The sequence below is a fragment of the Crocodylus siamensis genome, chromosome 13 (assembly GCF_052110815.1).
Source record: "Crocodylus siamensis isolate JL-2025a chromosome 13, ASM5211081v1, whole genome shotgun sequence".
NCBI classification, from domain to species: domain Eukaryota; kingdom Metazoa; phylum Chordata; order Crocodylia; family Crocodylidae; genus Crocodylus; species Crocodylus siamensis.
The window spans coordinates 33,977,625-33,998,632 of NC_143407.1; the positions used below are offsets into that span (position 1 = coordinate 33,977,625).

Sequence of the window (21,008 nt, forward strand, 5' to 3'; positions counted from 1 at the left end):
TCCTTAAGGCAGATTGGGGGGCTTGTAGGTAAGCACACGTTTCAGCCAAAGGTCATTTACCGATTCATTTATCACTAGCCACTATTCCAAAAGGATTTAAATGATTAGAGGCCTTTGGAGATTGCTTGAGAAGCCTCCCAGCGACAGGAACGACCTGGCATGGGAGCAGAGTTGAATTGCAATAAACATAATTAGCTTCAATGTACAAGGGGACAGGACATTATGATCATTTGGCTGGTCAGACTGCGACCAATTAGAGCAATTTTCCTTTGTTGAAAAAAAAAACAAAGGCATTTATTCTCAAAGTAATTTCTAAAAAACCCTTTTGCACAAAGCCTTTCCAACCATCTCCTGATAAGTGCAATGTATTCTTTTTGAAGGCAAGTGTCTGTAATATCAGATGTGGAAGATGGCTTAAATGGACTAATTGGGATTTTCCATGGAGTATGTGTGGGAGGCATCAATGCCATCAAATTTCAGGGGGGCGCTGGGAGCTTGACTCCTTTGCAAATTCCAGTGTTGGCAACGTACACCACCACCACAACATCTGTCACCTCTCCGAGCTTTGTATCCCACTACAACTCCCCTCTTTCCTCCTTCCCCCCCGACCAGCCAAACAAGTTCTCCAGTCATCGTCACACAAACTCAAAGCTGTCTGATTTTTTAGTCTCGCTCCTTTGGATAGAAACATCAAAATAAGATCAACCAAATCTCTAATTAGCGCTCTTTGCACTTTGAAATTTGTCAATAAATTATCCAGTGGGTCCCAAGACTGCAAATTCGCTTAACACCACGTAACTGTGTCACCAACAATACTGAATATATTAACAAGCAATGTTAACTTTAAATCCAACATTTGGGCCACCCGACTTATACGAGGAGAAGTGGAGGGAACTGGACTTATTTAGTACGGCGAATGATGGCGCTGGGGCCGGTCCTGCTTGGAGCAGGGGGTTGGACCGGACGGGACCTCTGCTCCTGGAGGCTTCGGCGAGGACTCGGACGAAGCAGAGCCGTGGAACATGGAACCGACGCGCTTCCGCGGTGATGTCACACAAGCAGGTTTGGATTCAAACGCCCGCCGGCCGACGCACTGGCCACCGAGCAACTTCCTCATCCCTCCTTAGCCAGGATGGAGGCCTCAGAGAGCGGAGGAGAAAGGCTTTGCCGAGGGGAGAAGGTGAGTCTTGGAGAAGGGCAAACCCGGTAGGAAACGGACATGGGAAAGTCAAAGTACCAAAGCGGGTATGATACGCCTGGCTAGCGGTGTAAAGTGGAAGCACTGGCGGGGGGGGGAGTCACTATAATTGAGGGCCCTCTGACATTGCCGAAAGACTTGTTTGCCTTCAGTGGAAGGGGCCAGGGCTTATCACAATATATTCTTTGTAATCGGGGATTTCTATTTAATAGTTGAATTCCAATTCCTATTTGGTTAATGTAATATGGGACAAATAATATTATCTACGAGACTTCATTTGCATCTTACGCAGGCTGGCTTTTCAGTTAAGGAGGTCAGGTGCCCAGCTCCCACGATACCACTGAAAACCCCACCCTCAATGCCTTTGACAGAGGCAGGAAGTTTCTTATTCAAATTTTCAGCTTTGTGGTAGCATTTACTTTAGGCATCAGTTAACCATAAGTTGCAGAACTTGTATACTTAAGAGGACTAATATACCAGTTTGGTCATTTGTAGACGGAGGAAGAGTATTTACTCAGCAACGGGAACGAGGCAACCTCTTCAAAGTGCAAGTCAAGTATAGCACCACTTGGACACCCCCTCATCCACTACACAGATGGCCTTGATCAAGACTCCTTTAAAATTGTGAGATATTAACTAGAGTTTAGTTGTAGAAATGCAAAGGACCTCTCTTATCCCTGCCTTATAGAGAGAGGAAACAGCTGCAGAAATTTAAAGGAGAAGGAACAAAAAAAAAAAAACCAAACAAACTTCCTTCTGTGCTGCAAATGTTTTTCTTCTCATTATCTTCCCCCCAACTATTCATTTACTAAATCTCTCTTTTTTAGCACATTTCTAGTTATGTCTCTGACAATTGCTTACTTTGTACCTTTGGGCGAGTCATTTAGAGCTCTCTTTTCTGAAAAGCCCACTACCTTCTGCTGACCCAGATTCCAGATGTTCAAATGTAACAACTTGGGGCCTTGATTTTTTCCAAAAATGCTAAATATCTGCAGCTTCACCCATTTCTGCTCGAGTTGTGGATGCATAACACCTAGGCCTAGCCCTCACACTTGAAGTTGGATACCCCCCAAAGAAGGGTGCTCACAATTACTGGACAGTTTTGATGTTGTTTTCCTTCAATAAGGCTATTTATATTGTACAAAAATGGTGTTAACTATATAAAACTGATGGTGGACTTACCGCTTTGCAGATTCAAAGCGGCTGCTCTGCGGCCATAGATTCTTGTTCAATATTTACTGAAAGACAATGTGTCTGGGGCACAGGAGGGCACAGGTACATGGGATGAGGTATACTTTAAATTAGAATTTAGACTTTGACTTTGTAATATCAAAGGGTAATCTCCTCTGAAAATCCTCCAATCCTTCTCCTTGTAATTCCTGACAGGCAAGACTTTGACTTGCGGAATTAATGCATTTCTGAGATCGCACAATTGAGCTTACAGGGCTCCGTCATACAGAGCAATTGAAGCAACTCCTCACATTGTACCAATGACACTTGCTAAGTATAACAAGCATTAGATGCATTTTGAGCAGAAAGTGTAAGCGAGTTTATATTTTATAAAGGGAATTTAAACAGCTGCTGTCAGTCATTGAATTTTGAGCAATAAACCTGCATTTCATCTCATCAAGCTCTGTGTTTTTCCCAGTGCAAGGAGTTCCTGAGACCCTTTAAGACATCTCTTCGCAAACTGGATTTGCCTCAGGATCTCCCCAAAGACAAAAAACTCAAGTACACTAAGAAAAGCTTGACCATACTTGGGGATCACATCAATATGTTCCTTCAACATTACTGCAAATCCTGGGAACTCAAACACTGGGAAACGTAAGATAATTCTTTAATGCATCAATGATGATACACTTGGAGTAGCATCCCTTTATGTGGAAGGTTGGGTCAAAGGTTTAAATACAACACCGACAGCTGTGCAAATGAGATTATGGCCCGATGTCCAACATACCGGGGGCACTTGGATGTCACTTAGCTTCACGCTTCCAGAAGCCTACGCTAACACTGGGCGATCATTTTAAATCAGCTCTCAGATGCTTGGCCCCCAGAATTTTCTCCCATGGAGACCTGTGGGTACATGTCATCTCAAAAATGCCTAATTTTAGCAAGCCTCTTTAGTTGACCTCATGGGCGAGTCACTGGGTTTTTCTTCTTCAGTGCAAAAGTACCATGAATCATAACTTGAGTCCTGTCTACACACAAAATCCCCTAACCTTGAGAGAGTGTTGGTACATTTAACTTGGGTAGACTGGCCTCATCAGGGACACAGGCTAAAACTCAAGCAAGCACAACTTGTCATTTGTTAACACAACCGGCCCCACAGCACAGTGACAAGTTGACACCTTGAGCACCACTAGTCTTCCAGTGCAGAAAATCCTTCATGTGCCTGGAGTTGAAAGACAAGTTACCACAGTGCAAAAAAGCCATGGGATATGTCCCCAGAAGTCTTGACACCATATAGGAGAGTGTGCTGTGCTGGTGTGGATGTAGATCCGGCGATACAGGATCTACATGGCAATGTGCAACTTAATTCAATGGCATTCTACGAAAGGCCAATATAAACCATAGTATAACAGTGCAAGCACAATTACCAGAAGCAACCCCAGTCTGCAATGGCTGAATGAGCTTCATGGCAACAATATTTTTTCTTTTAGAAGAGTTACAGGCAATGGGGAGGCTGGTTTATTGGATTAAGGAAGGGCCTCAAGAGTAATGCCATATGGACTTAGAGATGTATCAAATGTATGCATTTCTGCTTGGCCTGGAACTAAAGAATGACCCATCCCATTTGTTGTAAGGAACCATGCTCTGCAGTTTAAGCTTAAAAAATGGTTTAAAAATCCTATGTGAAAAAGTATATTGCCCATCACAGAAGAGGCAGATAGAAGTTACTAAATAATGCTAAGAGGTGGGGGTGGAATATTTCGCATTCAAGCACGTTCCTTCACTCAACTATTCCTTCCTCTAGGATGCTGTGGAGATTCGTGTCTCTTTTCTCAGAGCTCGATGCAAAACAGCTGCGTAAACTATACAAATACAGTAAGAACAACCAAATGGCTAAGTTTCTGGTAAGAATCATGCGTCAATAGGGGAGTAAAAAGGGACATGCATCTTGGTTTTGCTGCATTACCCATTTGAGGAGATATCTACACCATGCGGACATCTTATATGAGTTTGGTAAAAGTTGGGGAGAAATCCTGGTCTCACTGGCCTAACTCCAATCGACGTCCATAGGGTCAGGATTTCATCCTAGGACGTGCAAGCATTTCACACCACCCAGTGTCCCAAGGGTTTAAAAACGTTGAAATAACCTTTGAGTTCACATAAAATCTCAGCTCCCCAACACAATCCAATAGCCTGGCCCCAGTTATAGTAATTCTTGCCAGAGGAATGGAACAAAGTCATTGCTTCAGACACACTGGACTCCAAAGTGTTAATCAATTTACACGCATTCATAGACCAACATAAATATACATCTTGGTCAGAGGCTGAATCACTTGGAGTAATTCAGAAGTGAATGGTCCAAAAAAGTGCACTGCTGCATTGCTTTTAAAACAGAATTATTAAGAGACCCAGATCTGTGTTTTCCCTGGGCATTAAAGAAAATAAGACACTCAGGTTCAAAAATGCTTAGTGCCTTGATCTCATTCATCTTTTGGGGGGTACACAATTGTTTGTTTCCTGGTGGAAAGAGCGCCTTGCTCACCTTGCATCTGGAAAGGGGAAGGAGTGAAACAAGAGTTGAAGCTGTAAGTCTAGAGCCACCTCATTTCCATTCAGAACACAAAGTGACCAGCGTCTGCCAGATATTTCTTTTTGCTCTTAATCTGCAGAAGAATAAAATGACTCATTTATTTTTGAAGCCTCCAAACTGAGACCTTCAAGTGATGAAAAATTAAATCAAACAGCTCTTAGATGCGCTAGACAAGTGGTTCTCAACCTGTGGCCCAATCAGCAACACTGCCGCGGCCCATGTGTTATCCCATTAAAATGTTTTTTAAATGGATACACAGGAAGTAAGCTGTGTGGGTGCAGCCCACAGCACATTGAGAGCGGCAAAGAAAGTTAAGAACCACTGTACTAGGCAGTAGCCTTGTAACTAGCATTAGAGGCATTAAATGCCCCCCAGGTATCCAAACGGCCACCCAGGGCTCTCGAATCGAGACCAGATCTAGGATCTTTGTTCATCTGGCACAACCGACTCTCCACAATCAGTGAACTCATCAGTGTAGCGGACCAGGAGACCATTTTCTCAGGGGCTGGTCAACAGCTGCACAACTCACTCCACCAGTAGCTAATGGCCATCGCAAACCACATCAACTCCTCCTCCAAGTGCAAAGCACATTTCTTTAACCTGCTTTTCTTTAACAACCATAGTCACCGGTGTGTTAAAATAAAATACCCACTTAAAACCAGAAACTCTCCTGCACGATTTCTTATCCGAGACAGGAAAGAACAATACATTACTGGGGTTAGTTATGCCGCTGAAAGGGACTCCAGTAGCAGCTCTGCTGACAAGTATGGTGCAAGAAAATACATGGTATATATATTTATACAGGATGTGGCAAGCTTCAATAAGAGTAGACTGTTTCCAAATAAGCTGACAAAAAAAAAAAAAAAAAGTGACAAACCAGTCATTATATAGTGGCTGACAAATACCCTTTGTTATATAGGACAAGTGGGAGAAAAGCATCTTTACCCTTTGTGTGCGGAGAACAGTGGGAGATTTCAAACCCCTGCTACACCATCAACAGCAGGCTGCAGATCAGAGCCGTATCATCATCACCACCACACTCTCTACAAAACATAAATAGATTATTTGGAAACAACTCATTATTTAGATGAGTGAGCATAAATATGCAAAACCAATACTGTAATTAGCAAGTGCTTGCGGTTGTCAGCATGTTAATTTGATATCTTTATGAGCTTTATTTGATCAGGGAGGCTATCAGAACAGCCAGCCGAACTTACTCATCGCGCTTCTTCTAGGTCAAAAACCAAGATTCCCGTTTCTGATCTATTATGTGCCATGACTGCTGACACGTTCAGCCCTCCTTAAAAACGTACCCGTCTCAATTCAGCCAGACAGAGTAAGTCGGCTGAATTTTAAATTATGAGTCTTAAATTAATACACCCATGAAGAATATCAAGCAAATGTAAAGCATCATTAGAAACAAAAATCACATTTAGCACAAACACTAAGATGCAGATTCCTTTGCTGCCTGGAGCTGGGGTTATGCAGCCAGAGTCTCAGTGAGGCTGTGTACAAACCAAGTGGGGGAGATAAGTCGACACAAAATAGATCCAGTTGCAAGTTGCTGGGCCTCTCCTGCAGACCTCAGGGCTTACCCACTTTAAATGGTGGGCACAACTCTCATCTAAAACACTTGATGCCAGGATCTGGGGGTTTAAGATGTTAAACACTGTGACGCAAGACGACCCTGGAACAAGGGCTCGATACAAAACTTTATAGGACGGCTCAAAATAGTTTGGTTGACGAGGTTTTATGAGTCGTTCCTACATAACACTGTTATTACGTTGCTGTACGTTTTTATTGGCTCGATGGCTGTTGAGTTTGATCAAACGTCTATGTGGTGCGCGGCCTTAGACGTCTGCACTTAGCTGATCAGCGGAGCGCTTCTGCATATAGAAACCACCATGATCCCACAGTGACACCCTGTGGCATCAGAGATTCGAGTACCAGTGTTGGTTTTTTTGCAGAACAGTGGGTGAAACTGCACTGATCTGTGCAAGCGCATTTGCCTGAGCTTGTAGTGGCAATGCAGCAGAGCAAACCGAGCAGCTCATGTGCACTCTCCCTCTGTGAAAGATTTCAAAGATTACATTACTTCCTTGTAATGTGTATCCTCAGTGTATTTCTGGATTTAAATCAGGATCCATCCATTTTGGGTCCTGGAATAGATAGGATCCATGTGTACAAAAACCAAGTCACAGAAGCAACTTAGCATTTAGCAAAGTAGTTTTGATCTTTTAGCTTACTAAGGCTTTTATGCTTGGAAAGAAAGTGGGTTCCTTGCAGAGGGCCAGGGCATTGTATGCTGAAGTAAAGCTCCATTTATTTGTTTCAGATTCCCCTACTTTTCTCCTCAACTTCAGAAATCCAGGCTCTGATCTATACAACAGGGAGCCTAACTCCCAGAGTAGGCTGAGTGAGGAGTTTCATGAAGGAAAGTGCACTACACCTTAAACCAGGGGTAGGCAACCCCTGGCACGGGTGCCAAAGTGTAGCACTCGAAGACATTTTGCTTGGCATGCATGCCTCTGGGTGGATGGCAAGGAAGGGGCCAGGCTGTATGGCCACAAGAGTCAGGCCCTTTGTGGCTCCCCCCTCACCCACCCCAACATCTTGCAAGTTGAAGTGGTGGGTGCTCTCGGCACTCTGCCCAAAAAGGTGCTGGCCTCTGTTTTAAACCCCGCATCTCGCTCTTAGAAGCATCTCATCTAACTTGCTTTGAAAAACAGGCCTATAGTTAGCCAGGAGCGTTTCCCTGCAGTGAGATGGCACATTATAGTTGGTCGTTTTAAATAGCACCTTGGCACGGTATGTGATTTTTTTGTTCTGTTTTAAAGAAGTTATACTGTAGTTCAGAAAACCCCGACTCCGATGCATTTCCTGAAAATGCCACATTGCTGAAGCTGTATGATGCATGGGGACTCCACAGAGAAGAAAACAACGTGCAAGAGAATCGGACTGAGTCAGAGTCACCACAAACCAGCCCACATGGTGACCAAGAGGCAGCAAGCATAACAAAGAGGTATTACAGCAACAGGACACTAGTAATAGCCCATAGCACACAAAATATGCACCAAGCACGGCAACTCTTTGACAACCCAGGTGTGGATGAACAAGAGAGTCAATAGTGGAAACACTCACAGGATGCAATATTAGGAAGCAGAACATACACCTTTTTTTTTTTTCCTAGTGAAAAAATAGGTATAGGGATGAGGACAATACCAGCAGGGACTTATACATCACAAGACAGTGCTAGTGAGGGAAGAGATAGCCCCTCGCCAGCTCCGTGGCTGAGCATTTGTCAACACCGCCAATTGAATAGTTAAGCTGATCTGCCCATGCTGGGCTAGATGGTCTGAAAGCACGTGTGGTTTGCTCCGAGGCTCAGATTAGGAGGAAGCTAAAAATGTGTGCGCCAGAGTATACACATTCCAGGAACGTCCAGACCAGGATGTACAAACATGCCAGCTGATTCAAGTTAATTAGAAAGCGGTTCACTCCAGGGACACTGCTACTGCAGACCTACCCCAAGAGGGAGAAGGGAGGATTCCTTCCTACCTCTGTCCTACTTGCCTGTAGCAAGCCTGAGTTTTTTAGGGGGTGGGGAGAGGATAGGAGTGTTGGGAATTGATACCACACAGTTAAATTTTCTAGGTGTTAGGATCTTGCAATCAGTTCTGCAGACACCCCCCTCTTCCCTCCTTCTTTACCTGCATACTACCCTTCCTCCTGCTTTTATTCTTTCCCCTGCCATCTCCCTCACCTGTCCTCCATTCGCGTTATGGAGCACCACTCTCTGAAAGAGCCGGTGCAGAACACAATTGAGACACTGTCAGCAGAGCACAGCAGTGGAAGATCAAGAGGTGCTTGAAAGATGAAAAGTGTGTATGAACCAGGCAGGGAACATAATCTAGAGAACCAGATCAAGGCTAAGAACCAGATGCCAGCTGACTCGGTTTGTAATACAGAGACACCCTTTTCTGTGTAGTTTCTCCGTCTCTCAAGACAGCTGTTTGGGTCACATATAGCTGTGAAGTACATTGGAGATGGAAAGCTCTATAAATACAAAGTACAGTTTCAATGAATATTTAACCAAGCATGCCAAGAATTTGAAATTGCTCTCCACTTGAAATCAGCTGTCAGCAGTCATTACTTACGACTGGCATCATCTGTTTCCTGGGTTGAGATACCTAAATTTTTGTAATGCGTGGAACTGGCTAGAATAAGGAATGGAACCATCTAATGAAGGGCTCCAAAATATATGGGTCTCTTTTTGTGACTTGGCGGCTAAGGGCATAATCCGTTTTAATTTCCTTTGTTGGCTAGAGCACACTACCTTCCTTTCTTATAGGAGTTATTCTATGGGTCTTTTTTAGCTGCTGTCAGACAACTTCAAACAGCAACAGGAAGCGAGTAGCTGATGACTACAGAACCACTAGAGAAAGCCCCTTGGACAAAACCCCCAGAGATACAGTGCCACAGAAACCACAAGACCTTCCCTACAACCAGAACCGCTTTAAAAATTGAAGAAAACACAAAAAACATAAAAGCTCCCAGGGATTCAGCGTCACATAGCAACCAGTAGCTACCAAAGCTGGATCTTGGAAAGATTAAACAATGTTTATAACATTTCAGATGACATGGGTTTATCTGTAAATACTTTGGTGTTCTGCAACAGCTGTATCACACACCAATTGAAAGATCTATTTTAATCATGCTCATTGGAAAAACCGCGTTTACATTTATAGCACCACAGCATCTAATATTTTCAAAGCAACTAGTTAGCAGACAAACGTATAGTGGGTACACCGTACCTTTCCTTCCTTCTAATGTGAGCAGGGTCTGTCACCCATCCAGATTTACATATGTGCATGTTTCCAACCCTCCATATGGCCTTGCAGCCATCCTGACCATGTTTAGAACAGAACCATCATGGGGAAGAGAGGCATTTCCAAAAGCATAGGTTTGGTGCAAAAAATCAAAATATCTGCACACATCTCCTATTTCCAGCTCCACTGGGCAAATAATGGTCATCAGCCAACAACTGCAACAGCATTCTCTGGAGATATCACTGCTGCCATCCACTAACCCATGATTAATTTGCAGTCCTGTTTCCTACTGTTGTTCAGTAGAGGAGGGCCGAGTTATTTTTAACAGAGCTATACTCTAGAGTGAAAGAGCCGTATAAAGGCTTGATATGGTTTCACTGGCTACAGGCACATGTACAGCTGTAGTGTCCACTGAAGTCAACAGGAGCCTCTCCATCGTCTTCACAGACCAAGCAGCTTAGATCCACCACGGCCAGGCAAACAACATGCTTGCTTGCCCCCCTCTTCTCTCCTCCCCACGATGCCCCTGTGAAATGGAAAAGTAGCACGGCCAGAGGGTTGGAGCAGAGAGAGCTTAACTGAGGCTGCACAGCGCCTCTACCGGAAGAGGTTTCGCTACATCTTTCTTTAGATTTCACTATGTAGAACAGCAGATAAGCAGACATGTAATATCCAGACACAATTCAATTAAAAGGGATTCCAGTGAAAATAAGCCATCTGTGTGAAGCAGAAGTGGCTCAGCAGAACACGATGAATTTCCCTAGAATAACTGTGTTGGAAATTTTTTTCCCAGAGTTATGTTTCCAACTGAAGGTTTTCAGCACTTCTGTTACAAAAAAAACTGTGCATCAGGCTTAATGTTAGATGTAATCACATCAGAAAAATGCTATGTGCCCTAAAAATGTCATACTTGCTTAAAATAATGTTGAACACGGTTAAAGGCTGTACAGTCTAGGAGTTTTATTCTAAGAATTATGTAGTAAATGTGGGGGTTATATCATTTAAAGTGATGGCCTACCAGCAAGACTCCCTACCAGGTTTTTTTCACTTTCTCTCTTCAGGTTTTGGGGAGTTGGCCAACACTGATGGTATTAAAAACAGCTGGACAACTGCAAGAGTTCTAAAAATTTTGATGCATACATTTCTCAACTCAACTTTCTCCTCTTTGTATATAAAATCAGCACTAGGGATTTGTGGAAACACTGTAAATAGCTTCAACATTGACTTAAATGGTTTCACAGATTTAAAAAAAAAAAAAAAGATATTAATGCACAACATGGAGTATAATGAGTGAAAGAGCTGCAAGCAGAACCTAAGGGCAGTATTATATTTACAGGCACGCTATCACACGAATGTATGAAGTCAAAAGGCTGAAATATTCTTGTTACTTTTGAGTAATGTTATTTCAAATAACTAACTGTTTCTGCTGGATGTAGTGTCACGGCAGTGACATCTGGTGGCCAACCAGGAATTCAGAGATTTGTATTCCCAACATGTATCCATGAGCAGTATCCATCTTAGATATTTATACATGTTAGATGGAAGGAACTTATTTCTCCAAATTGCTCTTCCTGCTATTTAAAGTATATTTTAGTGTATGAATGAATAAGTGAGAAGTATAGAAAGGATAGCCCAATAACCATTTTTATCTGCAAAATACCTGTATAGGCAGTTAATGAAAGTACAGGCTCCCTTCATATTTCCTGGCCCTTAAAAATTTAACTCAACCTTGCTTTGGAGAAGTCAATCATAGACAGATCTTGTCCACATACCAGCTGTGGCACCCAGCATCCACAAGAGCATTACGTTATTGCTGTACAGTGTTTGGGACAGCTGTCCCGCCCAGGAAGAACAGGGACATATGTTATAAGCCAGCCAAACACCATAACAGCATAAACTCCTTACAGTCTGCAGTATGATCATGTACCACTGCTCTCAACAAAATAGCCTTATCCACCCAATCAGCCTTTCAGTTGTTTCTTCCTGCCTACCTATGTGTATGCCAGTAGCTTCCTCTTCACTAAATCTTCAGCTGCTGGTTATGCTTTTATAATCTGACTCAGGTCCTTCCAAAATGTCAACCTTTCCTTGGAGAAAGCAGACGGAATTGGGAAAGTTGTTAATCATTGATTTGACAGCATTAAACGAGTTTACATCATTCATTCAAAAACTTGGATTCCCCTTCAGCCCAGGAGAGCCCAGGGGATTGCAAAACACGCAGAGATGAACAGACTTGCAGAAGGTGTCCTGGCAAGTCCGTGAAAGAGCTAACAGGACACAGCCCAATGGAAGTCTGCAGCCTTCACTGTAGCCCAGCGGTTCCCAACCTCTTTTTGTACCAGGACCCAGTTGTAAACATCAATGGCCAGTCCCGACCCACTGCCCCTCACTCCCAACCTGGTGCCTCCAGCCCCCAGCATGTGGGGCAGGGAGGACCCCAAACAGCCCCTCGCAAGCTGGAACTCTGCCAGCCTACAAGGGAAAAGCCATGGTTTCCCACATTTTTCTCCTCTAAACAATAATCCATTTTTAAAGGTTGTTCATGACCCTTTCATATACTCTTGCAACCCACATTTGGGACATGACTCATGGGTTGAAAAACACTGCTATAAAATCATTTACCTCAATTCAGGGAATTATTGTCTCTCTCCAGCTTCTCTACCATTCTAACTACCTGACATACAAGGAAAAAGAAAATCATATCTAATTTTCACAAATATATGTTGGGGAGGGCGCCACAGTACTAAAAAATTGAAGTCACCAGCTAGGAGCAAAAAACTTGGAGGACCATTTGATCTACCAGTGATACAGAATAAATCAGCTTGTTGAAGGTAGCTGAACTGAGACCTCATTCAACATGCTTTTCCCAGAAGAAATGACAGAAGGAAGTAGACAACTTAAAAAGGTAGCTTTGTGCATGTCAGAGCTGAAATTAAGTTACATAAACCTTGTACGTGAAGGGCTACAAAATCCGCCATGACACGCAACGCCTCTCCTGTCCCTGTCATCTATGGAACGTTAAACCCCGTATGCAAGTTAACAAAGCTGCCATATCACAGCATTTCCTACCCCTCATCTTTACAAAGAGGAAAGGCATCTTCCTCAGAAAGCAAACAACGCCCCCCCAAAATCCCACATACAACTTTATTTGACAAGGAAGCTATAACTGGGCCTTGCACTTACCAAGCAAAGCAAGACAACACATACAAATCCAATCAAAATCCATGCACTCAACATCCATGAGCATTTAAACTCCTTGTGAGAGTTACCACTACATTTTCATATGGGATCAGACCCTTAGCGTGCCTTTATTTATGATTTACACACTCATTAATACCAAGTGAATACTCCTGTTACCTTCTGAAGAAGCAACGTGCATGAGAGTTACCTGCTGGCTAAATATCAATATTCAATGGGAACTTTAGTCTCGTTCTGAGAAAGCTGAATGAAAAAAGTGCAGTCCACCAATAATGAATGCTCAAGAAGCTCTTATGGGGTACGGAGGGAAAAACAAAAAGGCTTCGTAGAGAGCACAATTGTAACTCAATTCAAGGCACATAAAACAAGTGCAGGAACACTATATTTATTAGATCAATAGTTCATTTTAGCAATACAGTTACAGAATATCACAATGCTGGTTACAAACATACTCAGTATGGTTTGATGGTTACAAATAATGTTGGGCACTGCAGTCTGTGCGGAGTAGGATACGAAAGATTATTCTTGACACAACAAATAGAATGGTCTTCAAAAATGTAGTAATGATCAAGATACGCTCATATAAATCACGGTGGCACTACAAGTGGGGATTCTGGTCTTAAGGGTGTTTTTTTGTTTTTGTTTTAGTAATTTGCTTTAAAGAGTTCACACAACATCTTAGAATGTTATTAAATTACAATCCCCTGTAGTTCAATAATGTATAAAAATAGTACTGAACCTGGTAATATTCAATAAAATGTAGAGTCCATTCACATCAAAGAAAGAAATAAAGTGTAAAGTTTTAGTTACCATGGCAACATTGCTTCCCATAAAGTAATATACATAAAAAGAAAAGGAGTGTTACACATATGGTACCTGCAACAGTTATTTAGTGATCCAACACTTAACTTGTGCACCACAAACCAAGTTTCTAGATATCTCTATATATTTATATAGTATATATTTTTCATCTTAAAATTTACTTTTGAAAAAAAAAAAAAATGTGCACTTCAACAAACTCACTAAGGCCACTCATGCTATAGATACCTAGGATTGCAATGAAATATTGTTAACAAGACCCTAGAGTACGCACCTTGTTATCATTGAAGGGAAACCTTTTACATTGCCCAAAACATTCCTGAGATTTGGAGACAAAAGCATTACCAGTGCTGCCAAAAGTATGCATTTAGTACAGATTTCCAGATTAAAACAAAATTTCCTCTCCACCACAAGCAAGAATTTTTAAAAGGCCAAGATATGAAGTGTGCAACAGGCCGTGTGTCTCAAGCTTGCAAATATACGTAGTAACCAAAATATGTAGATTAGAATTTAGCACTTGACTGGCACTTTTTCCAGGTGACAGCAAAGTTTTGAAGACAATAATAGTTCAGCACAGGAACATGGGGAAACAATTTTTTTTAAAGACTGAAAAGAACAATATCCAGCCAGCTATTTCCTACCATGCTGTAAAATCCAATCCAGTCCAATCCATTTTTAAATCAAGTAAAGTTTTTGCCGACAGCTTCAATCATGTTTTAGGCACGATGAGTTTTCCTTTTTTTGTACTCTATCAGTATGTACAGCTAGAAAAAGGAAGTGAAATAAAATGTGCATTTTTGTACCATGAGAAGCAGCGCAATGGCACCAAATTTTAGACCACAGCATTTAAAAAAACCCTTCATTTTTAAAGTGATGAAAAGGATGTTATTTTCCTAATAAGTTAGAGTTCAGCAATAAAACACCTTTCAAAATTATTTAACAAAAACACCTGTGTGCAAAAAAAAAAATAAACAAATGGTTTCTATACAAAGTAATAAGTGCATGTAAGGTTTTCTATGAAACAGAGGCAGACACTTGTTGGTTGCAAGTAAGAATCACACATTAAGTGAGCAACCTTTTGAAACCAAATAGCTGCTAGTTCTTTCACTAAGTAACAGAAGCATAGATGTATGTTGAACATCTTTTTGTGACTTCCCCCACCCTTTTCAATTCGTAATTTGCATTCGTTTCTCCCATACCACAGAAGCTTCTTCTATTACCATAAGCAAGGTAGTTCCTGGATCTGAAGAATGAAACCAAGAATGGAGAAACCCTGAACATCACCTCTTTATGCAAATGCTGCAATTTGTAAACTAGAAAATGCAAGCAAAACTGATCCACAAAACAAAGAAGTGTACATTAAAATAAAAGCGGAGGGTTTAAACTTACAAACAAAGATGAGAAAAATTAGCAGCAAAAGCTGGAAGTCTTCCCTGGACACTCCTGAATTTCAAAGGAATTTGGTATGCGATTAAAGTTACTTACCTGCAAATTTTGTTCTCTGAAGATGCATTTCACTGGATTCCCACTCTCAAATCAGTTTCAAGCTTAAAACTATGCAGGAATTCCCAAAGTTTCTCAAGGTTATTTGTCCCCCTTGATTCTTTGAGGTACTGGCAGGTGTACTTAGCATATGTACTTGCCGCTAACAAGCCAAATGCTTGGTTTCTTGAGCAACAGGAAGGACAAGCACTCACAAAACTGCAAATGCTCTACATTCAGCCACAAGAAAAATAATTACCATTGTCAAGAAGAAGATGACAAATGTATGATCAACTCCCTAGGACTAAGGGTAAAGGAAAGAGATGGAAGTGGAATCTACTGCCTCAGCAACTTCTTCAGAGAGTAGGTAGAGGACAGTTAAATTCCTTTATTTGGAAGATACCCCAATTTCATTAGATTTCCATTTTTAGGAACCAAGAGTCTCGGGAATCCCACCTCCTTTTTGTGCGTTTGACAGCACACAGCAATAGGCAACAGCACCAAAAAAAGCAGGAGTAAGGTGGCTAACACCAAGCTTTTGTATGTGAAATACAACAGGTCTGCAAACAATACAGGATATATCAGTTCTGTAGTCACATGATGAAAAGGCCAATTCAAGAGAGATCCTGAAAGAAAAAGAAAGAGGGGCCAGGAAAGCTTGACCACCTCTCAAGCAATAACAGCGAGTCAGGATTACACAAACCGTAGCACAGAGCAGGCACTGCGATTGTTTTATAAGCCTCCAGCATTAAGAACCACACAGCAGACAGCCAAAGCTGTTCTGTTCTAAAGGTAATATGCTTTGACATCACCGTGGAGTTGCAGAGCTGCTAGGTCAATGCTGTGAGATGCAACCAGACAGTTTGTCAAAGCTCAACAGGGTCAACATGCAAGGTAGTCCTATCTGCTTCACTGGGAGGAGAGGGGGTGCACATATGCTGAAAGTCACGTTTCTCTTGGTATATTTCTGTTGGCAGAAGAATAAAACTCTAGGTGACTTGTAGGGCCTCAGCTCACTCTAGATAAAAATCCAAATGCGCCACAGAATATAACATGTGCTGATGAATCAACTTTGTTTGAGCGACGGTGAAGAAAGCTTAATGTATATTGCACTGGCTGAAATACAGTTGGCAAGTAACAAGGTTATTTAAAGCAATGCAAGCTAGTTGGGGAAAAACTAGGATATGAAGCTGTATTTTTAGAAGCTATATTGCTGACCATAGGCAATACAAACTTGGAAGCAGAAGCGAGCACAAATATCACTTAGTTAAAAAATAAAGAAAACCTTGAGAACTTTGAGATTCCTCTTACAAGGTGACAAGTAAAACCCAAGAATAGGAAACCAGAGCATACAGCATCTTCAGACAATATAAACTTATCAGTTTGAGGCTTTCAGGAACTTCTGCAATATATCAAATCACAACGTATGTTTAGAAAATCTACGTTTAAGCTTCTCCCCTGAAATTCTGATATTAAAACAATACCCTTAATTTAATTTAAGCAAGTTTAAAATGCCTTTAAGTTAAAAAAAAAACAAACAGTTCTCATACGATTTATGAGCTTTTAACACATATTATTTATCTGATAGACTATCGTTAGTCCTGTAGAGTAAACGTGTTTAGGGACTTAGGTAGTTTACACGGCAAATGTTGCAATCTTATTTAGGGACATGTAAAATAACACTTTCACATGAGCAAAGAAACTGCTATACAGAAACTAGAGTTTAAAGTTTACATATAAATTATAAAAAGCTGAATTGAATTCTGACAGCCTGCAATACATCCTTAATAGCTATTAAAATTTTAACAGTATAGGTTATCCCACCAATACAAATAATCCATCCTGTATACAAGTGCTGAAACCACATTTGCAAATTAAATATCCTTTTAACTTGGTGTAATTCTCCCCTCAAAAATACTTGAAGGCACTAGTATAAAAACTATTGGCCTGCAATATTTCGTAAAAAAAAAAAAAAAGCCGTTAATACACTTGTGAGTTCTAAGTAGTGTCTGAAATAACTAGCTTTTGCTTTCTGCACTCATAACTTGGAGACAGTCAAATAAATTTCCACCCCATCCCTTCCCCAGTTTCATAACAAATCAGATTAATTCCAAGTACTGCAGGAATCTTTTTTGCCAAGCTTCAGCTTGGGACTGAATTTTTGCGGCCAAGTTATAAACCCCTGAAAATAGGGGGGAAAAAACTGATGCACTCCCAACTATAGAGGCACTGCTTGTACCACTATAATAAGAATTGAGGTAACTGCAATGACTTATTTCTAGTTTGCTATGCTACATTGATTTTTTCAAAATTTTGAGCATTACCTCAGCATTAAAACAGACTTGGTTCAATTAAAAAAAAAAAAAAAAAAAGAGACAAAACAAAAACAGAACAAAAATTAAGACAAGCTAGTGAAATAGGCGTTGTTAAGGGAACTTTACATCTGCCTGATGCATCTTAAATTAATATAAAAGAATCGGTTTCCGGTTGCACTATTGTTTAATGTAGAAATGAAGCATCACAAAAAAAGACCTTTTGTGCTTTTTTGGCATTTTCCACTGACCCCTGCAAACTGTACAATAAGTTCTGATTTCCAGAAACAAAGCTGAATTGGACTGTAATACAAAACTATTAACTGGTATAAACAAGTTACTGCCTCAATTATTAAAGTAAGCCCATTTGAAAAGGAAAAAAAAAAAAGGCTGATGCGAATAGTTAAGCATTTTTAGTTTTTGCTTGTGGCATTGACATTTTAGATATCTGAATAAGCTTACTAGTTAAAGACATGCCATCGCAACTGCTAAGGAACGTTCACCTCCTAGTTTTGTATCTATTACATGAATATAATTTTGCATTATCACTGATCATACATCTAAATGAAATAATTCTACTGGTAAAAGTGAATGCAGGGGCAGAAATGTTAAATTAAAGCCACTGGTCCAAAAAAAAAAAACTTTTCTAGATAGACTGGTCCACTTTTGATTCTCCTGGTCCTGTTTTGGAAACTATAGTTCTTGTATTGTACCATAGGAAACTAAGAATGCTGGTCTACTGGATCGTCTCTCTCAAACGAACACTGGTCCAGTTCAGATCTTTAAAACAACAAACGGTGTCACTTCTTTAACAATCTATTGTGGTTCATAAAAAAGGTTGCGTTCTGGAGTGGTTCTTTGCCATTTTTTTCTTCATGAGACAGCTAACAAAGCTAGGGCATTCTCCTTTCCCCTAATATTTGCCATCAATTTTGCTACAATGCACAGAGGAGAAAGATCTTTTTCATACCATTTATACAATACAGTATTTATTACTTCTGCTTGTTAGAACGTTCTCGTTGAAACTGTCCATTCATAACAAGAATGCAACTCTTTTGAGCTCAAACAGTTTTATTTAATGTTTTCCTGCAGCCTTTCTGCAAAGTAGCCTTTTGGAAAAAAGAAGAGAGAGGGGTTTCTGGAATACCAAGTTCAAAATGGGAGCCGAACTAGACATGCCATACACATGCTGATAAGAATTTAAACACACATTCATCCGTATGGGCACTCTTCAGTGGACTGGACCAGTGTTTCAATGCAAATTCCAGCCCCCAGAAAAACTACATGGTTTAGATTTCACAGTATGACTTTCCCCTGTAGTTTGGGGAAAAAAAAAAGAAGTAATTGGTTAATTGACCAAGTTCCTTAGCTATTCTGTCCATCAACATTCTGAGACATCAGAAAAGACTGGACCACTTCTTCAGTGGATTGAGGGCTGGTGCTTACATCCTCCAGAGCATCTGTAACTGAGAACTGCCGATCTCGCAATCGGTTCCAATTGGCCAAAATATTGTGGTACTCGAAAACTTTCTCATAGTTGCCAATGGAATTGTACAGTTTAATGAGACCTCTATAATCATATTCTAGTCCACTGTAACCTTCGCCAAAAAGCTTCTTCCCTAAAGAAATGCAAAACAAAAAAGGAATTTAAGACAGAACAATTACAATCCCCTTTTGCCAGCAGGAGTTAACAACAGCACTAACATCTGGGAGAACTATAAGCTAGTTTTCTTGATACTACTCTTCAGTGCATTTCAGATCCTTTCCTTTAATCGCCCTGGTACTCAACTTATGACCGCAGACAACCAGCTGTACAGGAGTATTTTAAAATGCATAAAATTCTAATAGGAATTAAAACAGGACAGGTGCCTCCTATGTGTCCCACTCGCAACCCAAACTCAAATTGTGAAGCGGGGTTGCAGCAGAATTGGCACTTTCACCCATTGTACTTCCGTCTTATGAATTACGAGCACTAACTATCCTCTGTGGAAATCATGCTAAACCTCTGACACTACGAAACACGAGTTTCTTTGGACAAAATTCATTGCAGTGAGTGGATGAGCAGGGAGAGGAGGATTTCAAACAGATTACAAAGAAATCACCAACCATATCAATTTTTTATTCCTCTGAAGCCTTCTTATTATGCTTCAAATCTTTGACATAATGAACCCCTAGATAACCACCCCCAAAGTTAGTCCAGAGGTAGGTGCTGGACTTCCTAAGTGGACACACAGTCCTAGGTGTGTTCCAATAGTCACTCAATTTAAACTTAAAGTTACTGCTGTGCTTCTAAAGTACTGTAAAAATATTTAGAGTGAATCCACATATTAGCTATGCAAAAGGCTTGCATTCTATAAAACCCTTTCTAAAAAGACCTCTCTTTTATTGCTCAATAGTTAATTGCTTTTAAAATTACACACCAATTGCTATTGATCTCAGATAAAGCTTTTCAGCATTTTCATATTGATTCATGTCGTAGTTATAGAGAGAAGCTAGGTGTCCTACTGACAAGGCGACTTCGTAGTCTTCTTGACCAAGGAGCTGCTCCTTAATTTGAATTGCTTTGATGTGCATTTCTTCAGCTTCCTGAAAAGACCCAGAACATGAAAAACCCAAAACAAATATTACTCACTTTCATTAAAGAGGAAAGTGGAGGAGACTGGGAAAGAGAAAGACGGGGCGGGGGGAAGATTCTTATACATGAAAAATGAAGAGAGACACAATTGAACACTTAACCACATTAGTTTGAAAGATCCTGTAACATTCAATTAAGGACTTAACAGGGAACAAAGCCTAGTGACATAGGCACAAAATGGGAAATCTGGTTCTCTGGGTTCTGACAGGGAGCCTGTACAAAAAGGCTGTTTTCTGATCTTTAAAATGGGGGTAGTCCCAACCTACCTCCTCAGGGTACTGGGGGAACTAACTTGTTAATATCTGTAAAGTGCTTTGGAGTAGTAAAACACTAAATAAATTTCCTTACAAGGGAGCACCTGTGGGTACAGTCAGATTAAAAACTTGAGAAGGCTTTGAAGAGGCTGTTAATTCTTATCTGTTCTTATGATGGAATGATAGGCTGCGTTGCTTTTAGAGCTATGGATGTGATTTTTCAAAATTTAATAACAAACAGACATTCTTCAGCAATCAGAAGCATTTTGAATTTACCTTAAATTTTCTCATGGACTGATAAAGTCTGCCAAGGTTGCCATAGTGTTTTGCTGTCTGTACATTAAATTCCCCAAAGGCTTTTTTAGCTAACTGGAGTGAAGATAGATGCAAATCATGAGCTTCCTGAAGTAATCTTTGCTCAGTTTCCTTATTGTGACAGTCTATTGCAATCTCTTCCAGGATAAGTGCTGAATATGGAAGAGACAAAAATCACATTAACGATGCAAAGAGATGTGAACTAA

At 40.8% G+C, this 21,008-nt stretch overlaps 2 protein-coding genes across 3 annotated transcripts in view; one reads left to right on the plus strand and one right to left on the minus strand.

The window, feature by feature from the left end:
* Positions 1-1,132: 1,132 nt before the first annotated feature.
* CHCT1 (CHD1 helical C-terminal domain containing 1) lies at positions 1,133-9,485 on the plus strand. The gene is made up of 6 exons (XM_090026425.1): positions 1,133-1,180; positions 1,694-1,822; positions 2,847-3,022; positions 4,173-4,272; positions 7,796-7,980; positions 9,335-9,485. The coding sequence occupies exons 1-6, from the start codon at positions 1,133-1,135 to the stop codon at positions 9,483-9,485; spliced, it is 789 nt and encodes a 262-aa protein (XP_089882551.1).
* A 4,463-nt stretch (positions 9,486-13,948) lies between these two features.
* The window catches only part of APPBP2 (amyloid beta precursor protein binding protein 2), a 31,672-nt gene continuing 24,612 nt past the window's right edge, over positions 13,949-21,008 (minus strand). For both annotated transcript variants that reach the window (XM_090025682.1, XM_090025683.1), the window contains 3 exons: positions 20,764-20,954; positions 20,019-20,184; positions 13,949-19,217 (listed from right to left, as the gene is read on the minus strand). In XM_090025682.1, coding sequence (XP_089881808.1) covers positions 18,964-19,217; positions 20,019-20,184; positions 20,764-20,954 — 611 coding nt within the window. In that variant the 3' untranslated portion in view covers positions 13,949-18,963. The remainder of the gene's footprint in view (positions 19,218-20,018; positions 20,185-20,763; positions 20,955-21,008) is intronic.